The sequence below is a fragment of the Poeciliopsis prolifica genome, unplaced genomic scaffold (genome assembly GCF_027474105.1).
Source record: "Poeciliopsis prolifica strain line A6 unplaced genomic scaffold, Auburn_PproV2 SCAFFOLD001, whole genome shotgun sequence".
NCBI lineage: Eukaryota > Metazoa > Chordata > Actinopteri > Cyprinodontiformes > Poeciliidae > Poeciliopsis > Poeciliopsis prolifica.
The window spans coordinates 6,866,860-6,890,273 of NW_026562376.1; the positions used below are offsets into that span (position 1 = coordinate 6,866,860).

At 37.1% G+C, this 23,414-nt stretch overlaps 2 protein-coding genes across 4 annotated transcripts in view; one reads left to right on the forward strand and one right to left on the reverse strand.

Moving 5' to 3' along the window:
• Positions 1-2,531: 2,531 nt before the first annotated feature.
• LOC129361675 (acyl-CoA Delta-4 desaturase-like) lies at positions 2,532-9,984 on the forward strand. Of its 2 annotated transcripts, none has more exons than XM_055032686.1 (13): positions 2,532-2,694; positions 3,074-3,340; positions 5,316-5,426; positions 6,659-6,856; positions 6,939-7,040; positions 7,098-7,223; positions 7,318-7,378; positions 7,458-7,534; positions 7,642-7,739; positions 8,001-8,097; positions 8,842-8,921; positions 9,280-9,405; positions 9,734-9,984. In XM_055032686.1, exons 2-13 carry the CDS (start codon positions 3,131-3,133, stop codon positions 9,783-9,785), a joined length of 1,338 nt encoding a protein of 445 aa, XP_054888661.1. In that variant the 5' UTR covers positions 2,532-2,694; positions 3,074-3,130; the 3' UTR covers positions 9,786-9,984. The 2 variants fall into 2 exon arrangements, with proteins under 2 accessions (XP_054888661.1, XP_054888650.1); XM_055032675.1 differs by lacking the exon at positions 2,532-2,694 and adding an exon at positions 2,704-2,848.
• Positions 9,985-10,381: 397 nt separating this feature from the next.
• The window catches only part of eps8l2 (EPS8 like 2), a 29,938-nt gene continuing 16,905 nt past the window's right edge, over positions 10,382-23,414 (reverse strand). For both annotated transcript variants that reach the window (XM_055031459.1, XM_055031540.1), the window contains 16 exons: positions 22,037-22,198; positions 21,670-21,819; positions 20,429-20,508; positions 20,201-20,313; positions 20,032-20,087; positions 19,814-19,940; positions 18,280-18,368; positions 18,113-18,187; positions 16,656-16,804; positions 16,404-16,572; positions 16,183-16,305; positions 15,909-16,025; positions 14,938-15,013; positions 14,669-14,837; positions 12,820-12,952; positions 10,382-11,867 (listed from right to left, as the gene is read on the reverse strand). In XM_055031459.1, the coding sequence (XP_054887434.1) occupies positions 11,793-11,867; positions 12,820-12,952; positions 14,669-14,837; positions 14,938-15,013; positions 15,909-16,025; positions 16,183-16,305; positions 16,404-16,572; positions 16,656-16,804; positions 18,113-18,187; positions 18,280-18,368; positions 19,814-19,940; positions 20,032-20,087; positions 20,201-20,313; positions 20,429-20,508; positions 21,670-21,819; positions 22,037-22,198 (1,863 nt within the window). In that variant the 3' untranslated portion in view covers positions 10,382-11,792. The remainder of the gene's footprint in view (positions 11,868-12,819; positions 12,953-14,668; positions 14,838-14,937; positions 15,014-15,908; positions 16,026-16,182; positions 16,306-16,403; positions 16,573-16,655; positions 16,805-18,112; positions 18,188-18,279; positions 18,369-19,813; positions 19,941-20,031; positions 20,088-20,200; positions 20,314-20,428; positions 20,509-21,669; positions 21,820-22,036; positions 22,199-23,414) is intronic.

Below are 23,414 nucleotides of genomic sequence, written 5' to 3' on the forward strand. Positions count from 1 at the left end.
TGTAAATAAACATCAAATTAATTTGGGGCTCCTGGTGTTTAGAAATACATTATTTACTGAAATATTCTCTTGTGGCGATATGTCTCTTTTAAAGTGAAGGCAAAGCTCACTTTTTCCAATGTAGTTTGGAAGAGAGGATAAAACAATCCCTCAACAATAAAAAAAAACATTACCCATAGTAAATACATGCTTTTTTCACATCTCTTCAGCCACATGAAATGAACATAAATAGCTGATTGTTCACTGTGGGAATCTGGGTCATGCTGCGGCTGCCTGGACCTCCCGATGAATGCATCGTCTCCAGTTACCATTTCTTTATTAGCAGATCGCGTTTCCTTGCAGCACTGACTCTCCACTGAGTAGTAATGTCCATAAAATTTGTATTTTTCCCCACTAATAAATATTTTGCATGATACAATAAGAATTTAATCACATTTTTCTTTAGATTCACAATTTTGCTATAAGACTGTTTTTTATTGATTTGATGTAATATGCGAATCTTAAATGCATGTTTTGATTAGCTGCAGGCAAGAAATCGTCATCATTAATAGAAATGCCCAACTAACAAGCGAATGTTCAAACGATATTTGAAAGTCAAATGCGCTCCTGATCTCCGACTAGAGCTGCGGTTCATTTTTCGGCAGGACTACACAAAACATGCAAAATCTCAAGGGAGTGACTTCTGAACCACTCTGTGAATCTCTGTAGAGATCTGAAAATGGTTGCATGTGCATCTCCCATCCAACCTGATGGAGTTTGTCAAAATGTAGAAAAAGTGAAGAGCTGTGAATGCTTTCCAGATGCACTGTGTCGTGAGTTGAAAGGGGAAAACACTGTCACTGTTCTTAAATAGCACATATCATTAGCCAAATAATCAATAAGTTAACCAAATTCAAACACGAGTAAGGGTTACACTAACCATATTCAAAATGACAGGATTAGGTTTCTATCCTCTTTTTTATAACACCGAAGCTTAGCATTCATAAATATATTAATAGCTTATAATGTGATAGACTAAAAACAGAGAGACCAGTTGGTGAAAGGATCAAATTAAAGTTTTGATTGTATAAGTAAAACAGTGATTAACTGAAAGTTTGTATTGAATTCTGGCAAATCCTATCAGACTTTAATTACTAAGACATCTAATTACGTTTTACCAGATAAAAAATAAAGTGGAAAATGATGGACACACTTCCACACTGTAATTGCAGATCTATCTGCAGTGCTTAAATTAATAGATTAAAGTAATTATTTCACATGATCTGCTTTTAGAACCGCAGTGAGAAAGTGTCAAATAAAATTAAACGCTTTCAAACATGGAGCAAATGCTGAATAACACCTAGGAGACAAAAATTAACAGGAACTTACAGGAGGAAGAGTTGATAAGCACATAAAAGAACTGCAAAGAGACAAAAAAAGACATTAATTGACATTTAGAAAATGTCCAGAAAGACAAGTTTCCACAACTGGACACAAAACTGAAACAAAATGAAAAATGAAACTAAAACTCAAAGTATGTTGTGCATATTATTAGAAAAGGAAAATTTGCCGAATATTCAATTGATCTCAAATGGCACAGCAGATAGAAAATTAGAATATTAGAACAACAAAGCCAGGTGAATTTTTATTTGAAACAAGGTTCTTCTTCATTCATCACAGTTACTCGCTGTGGATAGAGTAGTCAAGAGTAAGAATGTTTTGTGTTGCTAAACAATAACATTTGATATCACACTAAATCTGTCATCATGGTGTGGGAACGCTCTAATTCAGCAGGGATAGGAAAACCAGCCAGTGATGTTAGACATTTACTGCAATGGAGAGCAATTTTAAGTTTCTGGATGGTCAATGCTGAAACAATTTAAGTTGTAGTACATTTTAAGTATTGACTCAGTACTGTAAACATGAATGTATGCAATACTTATAAAAAATTGACCATTTCACTTAATAATTAAGTTATTTTTTATTGTTCTGCCACATAAAAATAATAAATTACATTGAAGTTCAACCAAACAAGGAAACGTCCAAAGGGCATGCATCGCAAGGGAACATTTTATATCCACCATCTGCTGCACAAAGGCTATTAGAAAGACATAAAATGACCACACAGACAAAACCTAGCTCTGTGTGTTGTATTGTTTAGTTATATGTGTTTGGCAGCCAGCGGGGCTCTGGTGCTAAGAAACGAGAGGACTTGTAATCTGCACATTGTGTAACCTGTTTTGTAAGAAATATGTGCAGGCAGTCTGTGGGAAGCTGCCTACTCCTTGTCCATTCTGATCAGAAAAAGTAAAACATTTGCATTTATTGTAAAATTATAAATCATTGCATCATTCTAATAGTCACTACTTTAGATAATCCCTAACCCATTTGTATAATCTGTGTGAACCACAAAGTGTCGCAGCTGCAGCTGGAGCTGAAACACACAAACCGTTATGACCCATGGCCTATTTAATTCACCCCCGTGTTAAACAAGCAGCACTTCCGGGGTTCGGCCTCTAGGGGGTCCCTGCAGCTGATTGTCCATAGTCTGATCCGAACCCGCTCCTCAACATTGGCGTTGCCTGAGCAGCATCTTGTCCCATGGTGCAGAGGCAGCGCTCCAACGAGGCAGAGCTGCTCTTCTCCGATTGGTCAGAAAGCCTCGAAAGATCCGCTCGAAGTTCGCAAGGGACGAAGAAACGTGTTGGGAGGAGGGTGAGTGAGTGAGTGACCGGGGCCTATCAGGGAGGACTGCCAACCTGGTCGGCTTTTATGATCGCCTTCCTGCTTTTATAAAGCAGCTGGACGGCGCTGAAGGTGAAGGGCTTGGTGTATGTGTGTGTGGAAAGCAGATCCGGATCTGGATGCTGTAAGTTACAAATATTTGTTGTAATACACCTGATCGCCGCCATATTTGTGAGTCAAAAGTGAAAGCATCATCTGAGAGGGTTTATGTTAAGCTCAGCCGAACAATGCATGCTTCATTACTGCTAGCTGGATCTATTGTGGAGTTTTTTTTAAGCGCGTTCACACCTGATTAGATTGTGGTTGTATGTTTTTTTTTTTCCTTTTCCCCATCCGTCTGTGAGGGCAGACTGGTCCTCTTGTGAACAGGTGAATCCAGGAAGCAGCAGCAGCAGCAGAGAGGAGGATGGGAGGCGGAGGACAGCAGACGGAGCCTGCAGAGCCAGGCAGCGGGAAGACTGCAGGCGTTTACACCTGGGAGGAGGTGCAGAAGCACCGCAACCGAAACGACCAGTGGCTGGTGGTCAACCGAAAGGTTTACAACATCAGTCAGTGGGTCAAAAGGCATCCAGGAGGGTCCAGAGTCATCGGACATTACGCCGGGGAGGATGCGACGGTAAATACGCTTCCTTCATGCAGGAAAAGATCATTGTTTTGATGCTGATAAATTGCTAAAATACAAATGACAGTTTGTGAATTGCTGATGCTTCGCTATCAGGAAAGTTATGCCAGTCTGTATGCGTTCTACTTTATGGCTTCTGTTATAATGATTCCTTTTGATAAAATGATAAAAATCCACACTTTATTGATTTGAAAGTCATCACTTTAAAATTATGGGAAGTTTTATTTTCCATGCATTTTAGCCCATCAATTGTTGCAACTGGAAAAATAAATCAGTCTTTAAGGTTCAGTTTGTAACTGCTGTGTGGTTTACACACTATGTTCATGTTGGAGGTATGAATAACCTTTAAGTGCAAAGTTACTCAGGCTAAATTTTGCCTAAATATGGATATACAAGTCTATATCAGAAAATATATTTTTTTTGCATTGACTTGAATATCAGTGAGGTTTAACTTAGAGCTTTCCTTCAAAATGGATGTCAAACTAATTGTTATGTTATCTTATTTACATGTTATCACTTTTCAAGTTTTCACATTTTTATTTATTATCCTAATTAATATGAATCACTTTTAAAAACTAAAGAGTTAAAAGTTGTGTCTGATTATTTTTTAACCTTTTTACCCATACTGCACATATGGGTAAAAAAATGGCACTATAAATGCCATTTTTGGTATTTAATGTAGTGAAAATTGCAACATAAAATAAAAAATCTGCTATATTAAAACTTAATATTTAATGTAATAGAGCTACAGGGAATAATTTGGACATCTTTATAAGATTGTGCAGTTGATTTTTCTGTTATTTCATTGTTAATATTTGAAATTGCAGAATGAACCTCGCTGTGACCTTTGAACAGAGTCACTACGTGTAACTGCACATGATCTGTGATAAACATATTACTTAATGCTTCTAAATGCACGACTCTATGTCTCCAGATGTCAGGTTGACATGTCTAAATATAATGTTCTTATCTGTTATTATAAGTACTATAATAGATTAAAAATGTATGAACAGAATTAATGTTTGATTTAAAAAAGATTCAAATTTGACATTGTAAATACTGGATTTTGGAGCAGCTGGAGCGAGCTGGATTACCAATGGCCTCGTTTTTTTTTTTTATTGGGTTAATACCAGATGCCTCTGGCAAAAGGATATCCACATGTATTCATTAATTAATGAACTTTTTCTGAATTTATGTTATTCTCTTTTGTTTTTGACTTCATTACTAACAAATTTCCACAACAAATTCATTACTTGAACTTATAAAAGGTTTTCTTATCATGGAAACCTATAAGATTAAAACTTCCAAATCTTTATTTGAGATCTTTTGATGGATTTTTTTTCTTTGACTTCACTATAATGCACATTTTTCTACAAAAATAGAAGTGAAAAATATTGTACCAGTTGGTTCACACATTTGCACAACCTATGGTTGTAAATAAAGTTGACTTTTTCGGCCCTTAAATACCTCTACTTTGCACTGGTCTCTGCAGATGACTGCAACTGAGTTTGTGGAGTTTTGCAGGTGACTGTGGTGGGAAACAAATCATGAACATGTGGAAAAGCACTTCATGTCCACTGTCTAATATGGCGGAGGGTCAGTCATGCTTGGTTCTGATTACCTTCCACAGTAACCTTTGTAGAGTGCCTACCTGTAACGCTGTTAAAGGTAAGTCAGTAGGTGAAAATTAAGTGAAACAAAGGCCAATAAATTTGGTTCCAGGGATTTTGCATATTTTTACCAGAGATGAGAACAGTTCTGCAGAAGGTAACTTTTATCTGCATGTTATGATCAGCACATTGCTCCTAGACCGCAACATTACAACTAGACATTGTTAGTTGTAATGTTGCCCTCTGTTGGATTCGGCTCAGCTGTGCTCCAATATATATGCAATTTTTTTAACAGCTCTCAACTTTGCTCAGCTTTTATTCTGATTTATGCCTAAAATGTCAAATGTTTCTCTTTCCAGGAAGTTTTTGCTGCTTTTCACCCTGATCAAAAGTTTGTGCAGAAGTTTCTGAAGCCTCTGCTGATTGGAGAGTTGGTGGCGACCGAGCCAAACCAGGATGGAAACAAAAGTGTAAGATTTTACATTTAACCCTCCTCTTGTCTTCGGGTCATTTTGACCCGAAGACAAGAGGAGGTTGTTCTTATTTTTTTCGTCAAGTTCACATTTGAATTGCTGCAGCAGAAAATTCCATCTGAGTTGTGAACACTGTAGGTCTGATTCAGGACTGTTAGATTTCAAGTTTCTGTATGCAGTTGCAATTAAAAAAATGTTTTATAAGGGCTTGTCCTCGGGTCATGTCAACCCGAGGGCAACAGGAGGGGGGAAATTTGAAAAGATATCAGTTTTACGGAGATCAATGATGCCATTCCATACTGTTTGCCTGTCCAGCTGTGATTTCCTTAGTCTTCCGGTCAGTCTGACCTGAGGCCTGGGTTTGGTTATTTTTATTTCTTTTGTAAAGTTCACATTTGGATTGCTTGAGCCTAAACTTCCCCCTGAGTTGTGCACACCATAGTTCTGATGCAGGACTGTTAGATTAAAGTTTCTGTATGCAGCTGCAATTGAAAAACATATTTTTTAAGGGCTTGTCCTCGGTCGACATAAGCCGAGGACAACAGGAGGGTTAACGGTGGTGGGGGATCCCTGCTGGCTGTGCAGTGTTTTCCACAACAAATTTTAATATCCTTGCATACAGCACCCCATGAACACCCAATGTCTGTGGCAAATACATTTTGTAACACACCCTCCTCGTGGAGGTTGTTAATAACAACCCACTGGACTTCAGTCACTCTTTTTATTGCTGCTATATACTTTTAAGTTTTTCTAAGAAACTGAATCTTAGATTTTCATTAACTAAAAGCTACTGTTATCAAGATTTCCAAAAAAACGAGACTTTGAAAAATATCCCCTTCTGTGTAATGGATCGTTAGTTTCGCTTTTGGAATTGAATTTTTTTGGAATAATTTCACATTTGAATTAAACCACTGTGATGCTCAACTCAAGTTCTAAAGAATGCATGCATATTTTAGATGTTTCCTGAGTCAATCTATCTGAATCACATAAATGGTCCATTAAGAGGCCTGTGAATAACTTTATGATGTACTAAGGAAGTAATTAAGCCCTTAATTCTGGAAAATCTAAAACATATAGGGCAACAGCTCTCGAGGGCAGTGTTTGGCTACCCCAGGTCTTTATACCTCCATTCAGGTTTCACTGAGATTTATAATATTAAGGATTGCACAAATGTCAGATTAAATTTTATAGTAAAAGTAACTTTAAGTGTTTTACTTCTCTGCTTGCAGGCAGAACTCATTGAGGAATTTGATCGTTTACGAGAACAGGCAGAAAAAAGAGGCCTTTTTCAAGCGCGGCCTTTATTCTTCTGCCTCCATCTGGGTCACATCGTGCTGCTGGAGGCCCTGGCCTTTCTGCTGCTCTCGCACTGGGGCACAAGCTGGACGATGACGCTGCTCTGTTCAGTACTGCTCGCAACCGCTCAAGTAATTTCAGCAGCACTAAACTGTCCTTATTGTTGTTGAGTAACTTTAAATGGATGAAACAGCTACCTATCCTCTCCATTAGTCGCAGGCTGGATGGCTGCAGCATGACTTTGGTCACCTCTCTGTCTTCAAGAAATCCAAATGGAATCACTTGGTCCACAAGTTTGTAATTGGACACTTGAAGGTAACTCAGAATTTATTCTGTTAACTGTCTGGACTTTTCTAAGATGATTGTTTTTAGGGAGCTTCAGCCAACTGGTGGAACCACCGACATTTCCAGCATCACGCTAAACCGAACGTTTTCAAGAAGGATCCCGACATCAACATGATGGATATCTTTGTACTTGGGAACACCCAGCCAGTGGAGGCAAGTACCTCAATAAAGGAATGCATTTCTAATTCGTTCTGAGCTCTAATGCAGCTTAATAGCTCACTGAACTCTGTGCCTCTCACTGTTGCAGTACGGCATTAAAAAGATCAAACACTACCCCTATAACTACCAACACCACTACTTCTTCCTTGGTATGCTTGCTTTAAGACATTTGGAAAGAATCAAAGAAATCTAAAATTGTTCCAGAACTAACTAGTTTATCTCTTTCAGTGGCACCACCGCTGCTTATTCCAGTTTTCTACAACTACAATATAATGAAGACCATGTTTACTCGACGTGACTGGGTGGTAAGTTAGTTTAGAATAAATATATTTTACATAAAAGGAAGTTGTAACTGATTTTCTTTGTAAAGAAACATAAATAATATATATATATTTTTTCTTTTTGTTTGAAGGATCTGGCCTGGGCTTCCACCTACTACATTCGTTACTTCTACTGCTTTGTTCCACTGTATGGTGTGTTTGGCTCTCTGGCACTCATGATGTTCGTCAGGTGAGCTCATTGGGAAGGATTTAAAATGGTTCACACTCTGACAGCTTCTTTTAAAAATGCATGCGTCTAATTTAGGTTGCAAACATGTTCGGGTTTGTTTTAGTTCTGAAATAAAGAGGAAAAAAGAACAATCATAGCTTGATTATGCATTTGCATTAACTTTTTTTATAAGATTGCCTGCATTCTTTGCCATATGCTTTTTTTACTCTGCTTTCAAACAGAATACAATGCATCGAAATGTGTTGATGTTAAAATCTGCAGGTTTTTAGAAAGTCACTGGTTTGTGTGGGTGACTCAGATGAGCCACTTGCCAAAGGAGATCGATCACGAGAGGCGCCAAGACTGGCTGACCATGCAGGTACCTGCTTTATGATCAACTAATATTAGAGTCTCGTTGTATGTACTGCTTATCAGAGGTGGAAATTAGAGCCAGTGGCTTATCTTAATTGAAAATGAAATTGGATAAAAACCAGATCAACATGTTTCAACACTCCAGATAATTTGATTATTTCATCATAAATTTTATGACATCTTATTCCTGTAAGGTCACACAAATTTGCTACAGATTTTTGTACTTACTGTATTTTGTTTCATAAATACTTTACAGAACAGGATCTTTGTGGTATTTCAAACTTCTTTGTATTACATTGGGACTGGCCAACAGAAAAAAGTGCATAATTACATTTTTTGTCACAATGAGAAATCTGAAAAGTGTGTCATTCTTTTAGAGTCTATCTGTACAAAATGTAATCTCTGTATATTCTGTGAAGGTACTTGAGGTTTGGTAAAGAAAACAATGGTGAACAAGCAGCATTATGAAAACCAAGGTTTATGACACAAATAAAGCTGTGGAGAAGTTTAAAGTAGGGTGAGACTTGGGGAAAAAAAAAAACAAAAACAAGACCGGAGTATTGTCTCACCTTTCCAAATTTTGTGGGGGGAAAAATTGTTTTTAAAAATGTGCCTATCATTTCACATTTCATTTAAAAATGGTGCACTATTTTACATTTGTTTACTACATAAAATAACATACTTTAAGGTTTGTGGTTGTAACTTGACAAAATGTAAAACAGTTCCATGTTGATTCTTGATTCTGTTTCAGTTACAAGCCACGTGTAATATTGAGCAGTCCTTCTTCAATGACTGGTTCAGTGGACATCTCAACTTCCAAATCGAGCATCAGTAAGTCAAAGGATTTAAACTTGGACTTTTAACTTTTTGCAACGCACTGCAATTTGGACAAAGCCAAAGACTGATGAAGAAATAAAACCAAGTCAGTAAAAACATTTATACAATCACAGTACTTGTTTGCTAGGTATTTACTCTGAATCTGCAGTGGATTTGATACTTACAAAGAGAATATATTGTATTCAGAAAAGCTTGTCCTATTCAGCACTTTGTTAAAAATAAGTATTTTAAATTATATTTGCTCGATGTTTTCTGAATGTAATTTTTATTTTTCCTATTTTTAAATTTTTAGTTTACCTCTAAAACTAATGCCTGTTCATTTTTGAGTCCATTATTCTGCCTCTCTTTCAAGTCTGTTTCCCAGGATGCCGCGCCACAACTACCAGCTGGTGGCGCCGCAGGTCCGCGAGCTGTGTGAAAAACACGGGATTCCTTATGAGACGAAAACTTTGTGGCAAGGAATGGTTGATGTGGTCAGGTAATAACATAGAGCCACTGTAATAAAATAAACAACATATTTAGAAGGTAACAAGAGACTCTGGGACATTATATTTCATTAGTTTGAAAGTTGTATTCATTCACTATCCTGAGTTGCTCTACTTTATTTCTCCTAGTCCTCCTTCCAACCCTGATTCTAACCCTCCTTTCAACCCTTCCAACTTAATTCCAGCTTTAATTGGATGTTCCAATTACAGCAGTCACACTGCATTTTCACAGAAAATGCTAATTTTTTTAAAGCTATTAGTCTTTCTTTAAACAGTTATACAAAACAGACTCTTAACTGATGTTTTTCTGTTCTTTTTCAGGTCTCTGAAAACTTCAGGGGAACTGTGGCTTGATGCATATCTCCATAAATGATTATCTTGCTTTTTCACGTTTGTCATATAATATGAAAATCTAACAGACAAAACTGGAACGATCTGTGTTTTTCAGTGTTTAATGTAAAATACTGTTCTAATCTTTAGTGAACACTGGATTTTTGAGGACCAACCATAATTCAATGTTAAAGGTGAAAGTATAAAATGTGACTGACTCATTAAAGACTTTCAACAACAAATAGTGCATCTCTTTTAAACCATTTGAATAATACTCATGGTAACTTGAAACATAAGAAAAGGCCAAAAAATTATGATGAACACAATAAAACATGGACTGGAAACAGCACACAATAACTATAGAAACTGCTGCTGAAATAGTTATTATAGTTTGACATAAATATAAATATGGTAACTTATAAAACTTAGAATAAACCTTGAAACTCATAACTGGGCATTGCATATGTTTTACATTTTCCAGTGAAGCTGTTGGTTCATTAGAGTTATTAAATAGTATTATTAAAAAAGTGTTTGGGGGGGAGGACTACATAAAAATCTGTTGCAGAATATTAATGGTAAATTCTTTAATCATATTACGATACATATTTACACCGAGAACAATTTATATGAATCTTCATGTCATTTTTCATACCAGAGAACAAATTGAGTTTATTCTTCTTAACAGTTTGTGCAGTTTACATTGCAAACACCAGGTTACAACAGACACTAACATACACAAATAATAGAAAATGTGCAAAAGCCCTTAAAATTGATTAATATATTTTTGCTGCAGCATAATTCAACACTAATTAAAAACAAAAAAACTCAGTTGAAAAAAATTCCATCATAGCACTTAATAGCTTTTTAAAATGTCGCCTGTGTCAAATTTATAAGGCCCTAAAGGAGGAGTAATGGATGTTTTGATCACAAAGTTATCTTTCTTTTTTAAGTTGTTCAGTGTTGAGGTTGTTGATTTTGTCATTTAGTATTTTACTGCACTTGGTCATTACAATTTCACTGAGAAAACAAATGATTTAACGGTGCCGTAAAACAGAAAGTCAGATTGTAGAGTGAATGCTTTAGGGTTGATTATGTTAATCCAATAAGAACTGAAGTTCTTGACAATAACAAATTGTGCAGGGGCTGCCTTGGTCTATTTGATTTTGTTCTCTATTTTGCCCTTTTTACTTTTATGAGAAGTAAAGGAGCAACTGGTTCTGTCACAAGTAATCAAATTTAAAAAAATGAAAAGATTATGAAACACTATATGTACAACATAATACTAAGAACTAATGTCTGACTTTTCCATGGAATATGAAAAAGACTTCACTCTTAAAAAGCTCCAGAAAAAGTTTTCAATGTCAAAATATGCTTCAGCAATAAAAGATATGCCAATTAATTTTAGAGGGTGCCGTATAAAAGATCCCACAATTACTGAGAAAGGCATATTGTTTTATTAAGTTGCCAAAATGTCAGATAACATCAAGAAGAATAAGAACATTTATTTTAATACTTGTGAATGATTTATATTTACCAACCAGATACAAACTTCTGCCATACACAACAAAACATATGCGTGCTTTATTTTTTCTGTTAGCATTAACATGAAAATAACTGGCTATGCAATAGAAAATATGTCAAACATCCTGGCACTGATTTTAAAAAGCAACTGCAAAGATTTAAAATTTTTACAGACAAATTTTGTAAACAGTACAAAACAGTATTATTAAGAACATACACTAACCCTGCTCTCTCATGCACACGTATGTTGTATGCATGTCCTGCACATACACCAAACTGTACACGAGTTCCCCTTCTTAGCAGGTCATTTCTTCAATAATTTCATCAATTGAGAAAAATGGAACATAATTTGAAAACACTTGAATAACAAACATCTAACATTTTACAAAATAAATATGCAATTAAAAATAAGTGTATTTAATCTTGTTTGTTTCTTTTTTTATCTGAGGATCACAAGAAAATGTTCACTGATTTAGCGAGCTGCTGCACTTGGAAAGCAGTGAGGAGGGAAAACATCTGCTCCACGTGTTCAGTCGCAGCTGCTTGTGGAGTCGACCTTCTCTTTCCTCCGCATCATGATTTCCTTCAGCTCAGAAGGAGCCTTCTGGAGAGAAAACACATTTGATGCTTTATATCATTTTGTTCTCTGAGGCATTCACATAACACAGCAGCTACTTTGTCCATAAATCTGCAACAACATGTTGCAAAAGTTGAGCAGAGACTATAATATCTTGAGCAGTTCTAGATGTTTATGTTAATAAATACTTTTATAAAAAGGCAAACTTTACCAATCCAGCACTTATCTTTGCTTCGTCGAACATTTTAAAATTTGTATGTATTGTTTATTATATTGTTTATGTTACATCTGAGTGGTCTGAAGAGCGGTGTGATTGCAAGTTGTTTGCTGAACTATTGTTACAATAACTCTCCTGAAGGTGGCAGCAAAGAGAAACTTTAGGAATGACTGGGAACTAAGCAATGTCAGCACAAACTATTAAGCTGCAACATATTTGACCAGATTTCTGCTTCATCAAGATGTCTGCTGTTGAAGCTAACCTATTTTCAAAGTTTACTTTATGTCTATAATAAAACAGAAAATATTTTAAACCAGTTCAGGGTTCAACTTAAGAGTTGTAAAAAAATAAAAAAAACAAAGAACCATCTTGAGTGAGAGTTGAGAATACAATGGCACCAGTCTGTATCATGTGTTGTCAATTTCATTTTCAGTCTATTTGCTATAAAACTTGAGAGCAGAGGTGAATTTGAGTGTCGATGTTGGAAACTTTGATTTTACAAGTGCTGTCAGATAAGTGATTTTAATCACCTCTGAGTCAGTTTTTTTTACTAAACATGTATAAATTTGTTTTTTACTAAACATGTATTAATTTAAGACTATCTCCTGCACTCTGAAAGCTGTTGACAGCTCCTACATTTCTGAATGCACACTTTGTCCCAACTTGCCCAGGTATAGTATGAAGATTTCACACAACATCAATAAAAAGACTCCCAGAAAAACAGGTTTTTAAGCAGGTTGCATGCAGAGGATTGTGACCAACCTCTACTTGTCCTTTCTGCAGAGACACCTGATTGAAGACACGGCCCCCTTCGTCCCCACACACGGCCTTCAGCTCCTCTCTGTTCAGGGAAAACAGCTGCTCTCCTGTCAGGATTCCCAAACATTCAACCGTCCTGCAGAAAGGACAGTAAGACAGTTTAATGTAATAGCATTTGAGATACATCTGTTGCATTTATTAGTGTGATATTGCTCCTAACTGAGGGCACGTTGTTGCCGGTTGAACAGCGGAGAACCAGATACAGTCTTCTCAAGGCTTTGTGGCATGTTGCAGCAGGAAAAAACTTGGTGTCAAAGTGGCATAAGAAACAAGTGGATTCCTCTGAAGTGAGTTTGTTCTGTCCCCTGGGGGGATGCCTCTCGAATATTTCCACATTTAGAAAGGAATTACACCTTCAGCTATGCCTTCTGGTGCCTGATCTCTGAGTCATCTCTTCCTAGCAATATAGTCACATAAAAGCTACCTCTTCAATCTTCAATCAACGATTCTAAAAACTTGCGCAACAGTCATTTAATGACTCTATACTTACTGCATTATTGCAGTTGCAGATGGTGCAGAATATGAAGGCGCTGCAGTTAATTTTCTAAAGTGACTGTGCAGTTGTCCACACTCAAAGTAATTGCTCCTTTCTGATTGCTATCAGCATCAGTAAGATGGAGACCCTTGCCTGACTTAAAGAAAACAGACATGAACCCCAGTTCTTCTGACTCCTCTGACAATTCATCATGCCTCACCTAAAGTGGATACCACGGTCTGCTACATTCGTTAGCCACCTTGGATAAGCACATCTACTGAATGATTAACGTTATGTAAATGTAATGCTGCTGTCATGACTAATGAGAGTCATCTGAACAATAAAATGATCTCACATTCTTGGGCATTAATATACTGTATTTTTACCGTTTATTGTTGCTGAATCCTTCTATTCCCACGTACAGAGCCTGGGAAGGTTTTGATACTTCTTAAGCCTTTTAATTTTTGCCCTTTATATTACAAACTTACAAAAAATTATGTAATTAACTAACACAAACTAGTGCAAAACTGTGAAGTGGGAGGAAAATGAGACATGGATTTAATTTTTTTTTTGACAGATTCTGAAATAGATTTTGGTCTGAACTTTGGCTAGGCCATTCTAACACATGAAAAAAATGTAAACCAATCTACTGTAGATCTTGTTGTATAACTGAGTCCAGTATGCTGCAGTCTGAATGAAATACCTTGTTGATGTTAGCAGTCAGAAGGGAATCCAGAGAGTCCAGATGATAGAAAGGTAACATTATCTCAAATAACTACTCATTACATACAAGGTATGTAATGATGCAGAGGCTATAAGAAAACCTTCTTATAGAAAAATGATATTATTGTAACCTGGAATATAATAGATAAGAAAACCGATTGGTTTGTCCAATCGGTCTCAGTTTCACCTGATTTACAAAATGATATATGATACATCAGTGTTTTACAACTCTGGTCTTCAAGGCACACTACCCTACATGTTTTAGGCATTTCCCAGCTTCAGCACTTATTACCTCTACTGATTGCTGATTAACAGGCGTTTGCTGAGTTGCAGTCATCTGAATTGGGTGTGTTAAAGCACAGAAACATTTAAAACATGCAGGGTAGTGAAGCCCTGAGGGCTGGGGTTGGTATAGATTACAAACATTGCATTCCACTTCCAAATGTGCAGCAGTATTAGTCTAAAACAAAAGTGGTTTGGGAAAACCCCCAGTAATTTTATGACTATAAAGACTAATCAAAAACACTAAAAGCATCACTGCCATTGGGTTTTTAAGTGAGCAAATAGAGGACGTATGCAACGAAGCAAACTTACGGTTTAGAGAAAGCTTTCGCATTGAGCCACATTGTCACCTGCTCTGGAGATGACTGGGAAGTTAATGGCACCTGTGGGGCCGCCGGGCGCTCTACTCGGATCTTTCTGGGTGGCGGGTTTTTGTTTGCTGTGATTTTCATCAGTAGCTCATTATTAACCTCGTCCATCTCTGCAGAACAGAAACATAATAGAAACAGAAGTAAGAACAAGTGTTTTGTTTAAACATTCTTGGTTTGTTGTTTTCGTTTTTGCTGTGCGCATTGACTCACTTTTGTCTTTCTGTATTCCCCCTTTGAAACTATCCCTCTTGTGCAGCGGTTCAGTGGGCGAACTCCTGTAGTCGCTCTGGAATCACACAGCCACACATAGACGCAGTTCAAGACAGAGAAACCACAATGTTATCACAAAAACCGGTTCAGCTTCACTCTTTCGCCGGCCAATTCATTTTTGAATCAAAGCCAGAAGCAAAATATGTGAATGTGTGTTTTGATCAAGGAAGAGGAGCTGCATGCACGAGCTGACGCAGGATCTTTGTTGTCCATGCCGTCTGGAGGAAGTGCAAATTGGAATGTTACGTAGGAAGTGCTGACAAGTTGTGCAGAGCAGCTTGCAGCTAACACTTCGATATTTTGTCTTTTCATTGTTTCAGGTCTATAAGTGTCTAAAATCGCCCCACTTACTTTGTCAGGAGATCCTACAGATTTTCTCTCAGATTTAGTTCTGATCTCCAGCCCAGTCATCCAGAAAACTTTAATTGTGTTCTCATGAAATCATTATTTTGTTTGTTTGGAGGTAAATTTGCACTTCCAGTGATGCTCAGGAATAAAATTTTTTCTAAGCAGATGCTTAAAATTTTGGGGGTGAGAAACTACTCACATTTAGTAAAAAGTGACCCTAAACAGAGTAAAGACATCATATTTGTTTTTTTCTGTAGAATCACGTGGAATATTTATGATATTTCATGTGGAGGTTATGAAATAAATTTAGTCTCTTTTACTCAACAAAAATAACATTTTAACAGTATACACTTTCTGTATACAAAAAAACATTTAGTGAAAGGAAAGTGTGTTTTTCTTGCCCTGGCATAGATGTAGCAGCCTCTGCATCATCTCTCAAAGCCTGAGCCAAAGTATTTAGGAAATCAGAGTGATAATCTGTGTACGAGTTTGCAGTGTCTCTCAATATGTCTTGAACAGAGAGGACTGCAGTAAATGTTGTGCATGCAGAGTTGGCAAGTTACCGGGTAGGGCTCTTCTGGTTCTTCTAGCCTTACAACATCCAGGATGTTATATGGGACGTAGCCGGATTGGCCGCTGCGATTCCGCAGTTTCCACCATTGTTTGTTATCTTCCAACACCTGCGAGAAAGATTCAACAGCTCACGCCACAATACAGGAAGCTGGAGTAGATGTGATACATTATCCCCCTAGATTTTTCTTTAACAAGTCTAGGCCACAGTTCTGATGCAAAAGTAAACATCTCAATTGAAAAAACAGGAAAGTGTTTTGTTACAACCTCAAGGATTTCATCCTGCAGCACTGACAGCTCGTTGGGATTCCGCGCCACAAAATTATAACGGATTTTGGCATATTTGCGGCTACTTTGCATCCCATTTGGTGGGGAATGATTGACGTAATACTAAAAAAAGAAAAAACAAAGAAAACAGATACATATTTAAAGACATAGCTATATGTTTAATAAATCCGAACTGGTGTAGGGAAACAAAAGCATTTTACATCGTCAGGCGAGTGTCTTCTGTAGTCAGGGCTTGTGGGAGATGCAGTTGGACTGGGTGGTCCCTCGGTTTCCCATGGAGAAGTCAAGAAAAACTCTGCAGGTGGCTCCCATCCATTTCGAAACTTGGGGTAATAAGGAGGCGCACACTGATCTCTGGGCCACTCTGCTCTGTAAGAGGAGGATTGTTTAAAAGTGATAATAAGCAGAGAAAACCAGCAGCAGGAGCGGCAGCACTCCACATGTAAACACACCTGGGTCTGGTCCATCCGTCACCAAGCAGCTCAAACATGGTCATCTCTTTGGGGGTGAGGTGTCCGCGTAGGAAGTCGACTGCATCCATCGAAAGATGAGGGGAGATGACGGAACGCACCAGGTCAGGACTTCCACACGTCTGCAGGACCTGAGAATATGGTTTAAAGATTCACAGTTGGACCTGACTGAAAGAGTAGAGCTCATTATCTCCTCTGACTACTCCGAGTTTGGCATGCACTCATCATTTATTGCCGCAATACACCCTACATTTAATACAACATCAAAATTGACCTTGCACAAATCAGAAAACAGTGTCTATTTGTGGACAATTTCAGCTCATAAAAAATACAACTATCCTGTGAACTTACAGCAGCAAACCTATCAAGACATGCCTGTCACTCTGGAGAAGCTGCAGAGGTGCACAGCTCAGGGGAGAGGATTACTACAATTAGTCGAGCATGCTACAAATCTGACATTAATGAACACATTAAGAAAGGTATTCAGATCAAATGATGCCAAGAGTAAACATTCTGGTTAAAGCCCAGAAACAAATCCAAAGGAGAATCTGTTGCTACACTTCAAATTATCTGTTTATAGATGCTCACCATACAATCTGACTAAGCTTGAGCTAGTCTTAAAAAAAAAGCTAAAGTGTTAGTCTATAAGATGTGTGAAGCTGGTAGAAACAAGACAGCATGAATCGCAGAAAACAGTGGTTCTAAAAAGGGTTTTCACTTTTTTTTATTTGTGTCCTTTAAAAACATCTATTTTAATGTGTTAGTTTACCACACAAAATCTCAATAAAATACAGTAATGTTCACAATGTATGGAAACCTTTTGTATTTCTCGACTACATCGCTTTAAAAAAAAAGCTAGTTAATCATATAACTTAAGCTTGTATAAAATGAAACAGTGAAAAGCAATTAATGAACAGCGTTAAAAAACAAGAAGCACATAAAAAACATCTGAATAAAAATCAGTTAGCCACTGCTTTACAAATCCATATACCATCTTGTGCAGCACAGTTTCTGGAGAGACACCCCTGCTTGGGCAATGCTGAAGTCAACTTTCAGGTGAACTTTTCTAAGAAATATCACAGAAATCTCAAGAATTTACAAATCATTTTCTGTCCTGCAGTATCGAAGGAGTGGCTGAACACTCCAGCTTTGAAAGCCATGAATGTCGCTCCAGTTGGATAAGTGTTTGAGCAGAGCACCAAGAGTGGGTGTGGTGCCAAAATAATAATAGTAATAAAAAAAGCAGCAGCAACAACAAAGAAACCACAAATATCTAATGTTAAAAAAATGCAAGCGATGAACTGAATGTGACTGAGGAAAGCCGTCTTTCTCTCACTAAAATATTTGTTTTGGTTAAAATGAAACTTGGATGAGCTGAGAGGCCACAGGCAGACTGCTCATTACTCAAACTCAAACGGGTTATGGTTTTTGACTCTTACCAGCTCCAAAGGTCCAAACAGGAAATGAACCAGCTCTGGAGCACTTGGGTTCTGTAGATGTTTCTTCAGCTTGGCCTGCAGGGGGCAGAGTGGCAAACAATCACTGAAGAGTCGATGACCAGAAAGCGGCCGTTCACCGACGGAAGTTAGAAGCTTTGATATCTCACCAAGAGGTTGAGGGCCAGCTTCAGTTTCTGCAGGCTGTCAATGTACTCTGCTTCAGAGGGGGGCCTGGCCCGCAGGGTCAGCATGCCCTCTGTAAGCAAGAACAACAGTGACCACACACAGAGGCCAGGGTTACCAGCTGCTCCACACCCCTACTGCAGACTACATCGCAGGTTTCACTTTCTTGGCAAAGGATCAAAGTCACAAATGTTTTTTTTTTTTTTTCATGTATTCCAGAACATTTTATAGCTGAAGCGATACAACGACGAAAGGTAATAAACAGCTCACCTTGACCAGGGCAAGAAAAACTCCTACAGAGTTTCATAACCAGTGACTCAGCTGACTGAACAAAAAGTTTATGACGCAGGAAACGTTGGATATAAAATGGGAGTTTGAGATAAATGTTGACCGCTTTCGTAAATTGTCACTTCTGTAGTATTTACTTTTTCGTTGCGTCATTATTTAGGGATGGGAGAAAAATAACAAGCTAGCCGTAATAATTTTACCAGTATGAATGTGAACGAGAAAAGTCTCTCTTCCTCTTGCTGGTTATTGGATCTTTGTAGATTGACTTGCTTTCCATAAATTCTCAACTACAAAGAGTTTCCAAGCTGGTTGTAAATCTCATACTCCTTTTTATGTTTAATGAACCACTCCACATTTCTTTGAAAGGTCTTCAAAAGCATTCAGCAAGAGTCAAAAAATGCAAGCGATGAATTTGCATGATGCTGACATGTTTATGTCTCGTTACTAGTCACATATAACTTCTTTGCATAAGAAACTGTTCACTTGTGGTGTATTCAGACATCATATGCATTTCTTATGGTATTTTTTTTATAAAATGTCAAAAAGATAATCTGGAATAATGAATAAGATTACATTTGAAAATCTGGTTAAATGCAACTGTTTGGACATGATTTTGTAGAGTTGTAGCTATTCATTATTTTGCTTTCAATATCATTTCATGTTTGTTTTCTTTTTTGTTTTTTTTAATTAAAATCTAAAACCTCAAAGCAGATACTAGCTTCAGCCCCTCTAACCAGTCACAGTATTCCAGCAGCGCTTCCACGCTGATCTTCCAAGCTGTCACTGTTTCTTTTTTTAACCGTGATACAAAAAGGTCTCCAAACAGACATTTTAATTGAGACCTTTTCAATACCTACTTAACTGAGTGTGCCAGTCTGATCATCAGTTTTAGTTATAATGACACCTATTGAACTAAATATCTCACACATAACAACTGTGTAGAGCTTCCCTGACAGACAGTTTGATTAGAAGTATTGTTATATTTGAATACTGCAAGATCTTGTCATACTTGATCAAACGAATCTTTGTTTCATCTATAAAATGTTCTACATTTCAAATGTTAAAATTAAAAAACAACCCATAAAACAGGTAAAGTGTAGACAAACATGCAGAAATATGATAAAATGATCAGCACACAGGACACAAAGAGAACCACACATTGCAACGTGAGCAATATGTCCATATTGTCACGCTGATTTAGCCACTGCAGAAGAAGAAAGGTTGACAGACCTGCTGGTCCTTTCTTCTTGTTCTTCTTACTCTTGTTGCGTTGATTGAGCTGATAAAAAGCCTCAGCTGCCTTCTGCAGCCGCGCCACAAAGATCTCAATGTCGTCCAGGGCACAGTTGAGGATTTGCTGAATAATAATAATGAAACATGTATGCTGTAGTTGTTATGATGTCATGAGAAGGACAATGATCACCACCACAGTGGATATCAAAGCTCACCACATCCTTCTCAATGCGCTGGGCCAGCTTTTCATGCGTCTCTCCATCATAAGGATCTGCAAGTGTAGAAACTATCATAAACCACAAAAAAATACTAACACCATAACTGCTAAAATGATGTTGTGTTACTAAAATGTGTGAGTTTGCATAACTCTGCGTGTGTTCTTACCATGAGTGTGTGCAGCGGCTGCTGCTCGTCTATTTACAACAGGTGGCGGGCCCCTGGGGGCCGAGGGAGGGAGGATGGTTTCTCTCTGACGCTTCATTTTTTCCTGGTTCACCCTGAACAGGGAGAATGGGGCAAAATGCATCACTAGCAGTCATTATTGCCACAAAAGTAAAGGTAACTAGTAAAATAAATATATATGTGTGTGTGTATGTACACTTTTGTCCTTACTTGAGGGTTTCCAGCCTCATTTTTTTCCCATGTTTGTTGTCACCAAGTGCACTGTCTATGTCTGCGTGAACCATCTCAGCCTGTACGAAGCAGAAAGAGACACACAGGGAAGAAAATAAATGTTTTTAGAAATCACAGTTCCAGGTGAGTGGTTTTGAAATTATATCTAAACTTCTTTTCTTTTTTTAACAATGACATTGAATGAATTTGCTCAACAAGTTCCATTTTGTAAAAGCTCTTTCACACAAAAGAGTATGTAGCACTAATCTGTGACTTGAAATAGTATTTTCTGTAACAAACTTCTATCTGGAAAAGCATCAGTCAGGTTCTGATTTGTGAGCAGTGAAACAAATAAGTATCTTTTTTCAACAGCCTGATCTTTGATGTGTTTTGTTTTGATGCATAAATAATAATAATTGAATTGGTTTCCTAAGTTTGATTTAAATTTACTACTTCTATCAAGGAAGCTGTGGATTTTTATGGTCCAAATGTGATAATAACATATTTATATTTTTATATTGTTGAAGTAAAACAGAATTTGTATTCTTAAATAGAAAATTAAAATCTGTTTAGACACAAGAAAAGAAAAATCTTTCCTTCCTTCGGCCAGAAAGAAAGAAACTGTAATAATATGATATCAGTTGTATTTCCCATTAAATTATTGGGATTAGAGCCGTTTTAAGACGGTAGAAATATGCTTTTATTTCTGCCCTGGTCTAATTTACAATGTCATCAGCCCTGGTAAAGATCTGATATCTAGTCTCCATAACAGCCATTTATTTTACCACTACTGATGCAGGCCTCATTGTTCCAGTAGTTACACAAAACAAAGAAAATAAATGCTGCACATATGTTGCTTAAGGTCCAAAAGCTCCATTCAAAATTCTAAAGCATCAGTATAACTAGAATTTTGACATTTAATTGAAATGTTTAATGTGTTTTAATTTGATCTAAAGAGTACTTGGTTAAAGAGAGGTGAAGAAAAATAGTTGTATTATTATAGTGACTTTGACAAATGACATTACGGGTTCACTTTATATCTTAAAATGTGATTATTTGTCTAGGAAGTGAGACTCTTTCTACAGTAGGTTAAAACTTATTAAAACATGGAAGTCAAATCTGTCCAAAACAACCAATAAAAATAGCTGAATATATTTTTTTATACCAACAACATTCAAGGGCGCCTGGACAGGAAACAACACACTTCAAGTCTTGGAAGAAAAAAACACTCAGACACACACCTCCACTTGGTCACAATGGAAGAAATGGATGTCGGGTTTGTGTTGGTCCCTGTCTTGACACATGAGCAGCAGCACAGATGGGTAGCGTGTCTGATTCAGCACCGTCTGGCAGAGGAGGACTGTGGTGAGGGGGAAGTTCTCCAGTTCTTCCTGCATAACGACCAGAATGGCATTGTTATTGAGGAAAAAAAAATGTAATTTCTAGAAAGTTTCCAAAATGTATAAATAACTTTATATTTATCTAACAGCTTAGGAAGTCATGCAGAACATCTACATCTGTTTAAATCTGACCTCCTTATGGGAGCAAACTTGATATCAGAGAGACATAGAGACATATGCAGAGCATAATGTGTGAATATGAACAAACCTGAGTGTCACAATCAAGAAGTCTGAGCGCCTTGTCTGTGACCTGCAGCAGCATCTCCTGTGTCCAGATTTTACCCCTGGAGTCCAGAAGAATCAGCTTCTTGATAGCATCATCTACTGTGACAATGGATTCTGTCTTGTCCATAACAAACGTGGAGAGATGCTGAAGAAGAAAAAGAGCTGTTAGTAATTAAAACCTGGAGTTGGGTAAAATAAAATGAAAATGATTCAAATTGGTTAGTTTTCTCCTTTGCCAAGGAACTTTCTGTGTCCTTTACAGCACCTGCAGAGCTACCACTTACCTCTTTGCTGCTTTTCTAACTTATATACCCGCCCAATCTGTTAACTTATGGACAATCACATATCGGTATCTTTGCAGTTGTATTATGTGGAAATTTGTGGATTGAACTGAAAAGTGTTCGGTGAGATGTTCAGAGATTTGTGCAAGGTTTCATAACCTAACCCTGCTTCATTTTCTCACAGGATTCATACACAGATTCAATTACACAGGTGTGGATTTCATTTACGAAGCGAAAGTAAACTTGAAGGGAACTTCAAAGCTTTGTTTACAGGATGAGATAAAGAAAAGATCGGACTGCTCAGCCTGTTACATTTTTTCAGATTTAATAAAGACAGGTTCATAAACTATGTATAATTTTATTTCCACTTCACAAGACATCACAATTTCATGCTATTGAATTAAATAAAATCCAAGTAAATCTATTAAAGTTTGTGGTTGTAACATGTCAAACTTAGACAAAAGTTCAAGGAGCATAAATGTTTGTGGAAGATAAATTTATTCTGTCCAAATGCCTCTCAATTTCAGTTGGTTCTGCATAAAAATTGGCTGAAAACAAGAGATCAAATGAATTTATGTGTTTTATTGATGTGACTGACTTATACATTTTACCAGAATGTGGTAAAACATAAAAGAGCATATATAAAACATATATGTTAGCATATTTTTACAAGCTGAATTTTCACATGATGCTTTTAGATTGAAGAGTTGAAGTATTACTGACACCAAGGTTTCGTTTCTGTGATATTCGAATATCTATATTTTATTGCATCTGATGCAATCCAGTTACAGAGATAAACTGTAAGGTCACAATTAAGCGTCTTTCAAATGAGGGTGTTTCACATCTTAGACCTGCTATCGTGATGAAACATATAAACCTGAAAAATGAAACTTAAAAAAAAATTTAAATGCAAGCTTATTTGTTTTTTTGATTATTAATACTGACAAAAATATGAGCTAAAAATACAGATTGTAGCAGTTCCTTTAGCTAACAGTTAAATCTTATCTTGTGTTTTTTTTATTCCTGCTCTAAAACATTTGGCCCTGCTTCTTTCTGCATTTATTATGTTGGAGTATGTCT

Excerpts from the sequence above, each read along its gene's own strand:
- LOC129361675 (XM_055032686.1), top strand. The coding sequence starts at position 3,131 with ATGGGAGGCGGAGGACAGCAGACGGAGCCTGCAGAGCCAGGCAGCGGG. Across the intron at positions 7,740-8,000 it reads GCACTCATGATGTTCGTCAG|GTTTTTAGAAAGTCACTGGT; the intron begins GTGAGCTCATTG and ends TAAAATCTGCAG. Across the intron at positions 8,098-8,841 it reads AAGACTGGCTGACCATGCAG|TTACAAGCCACGTGTAATAT; the intron begins GTACCTGCTTTA and ends ATTCTGTTTCAG.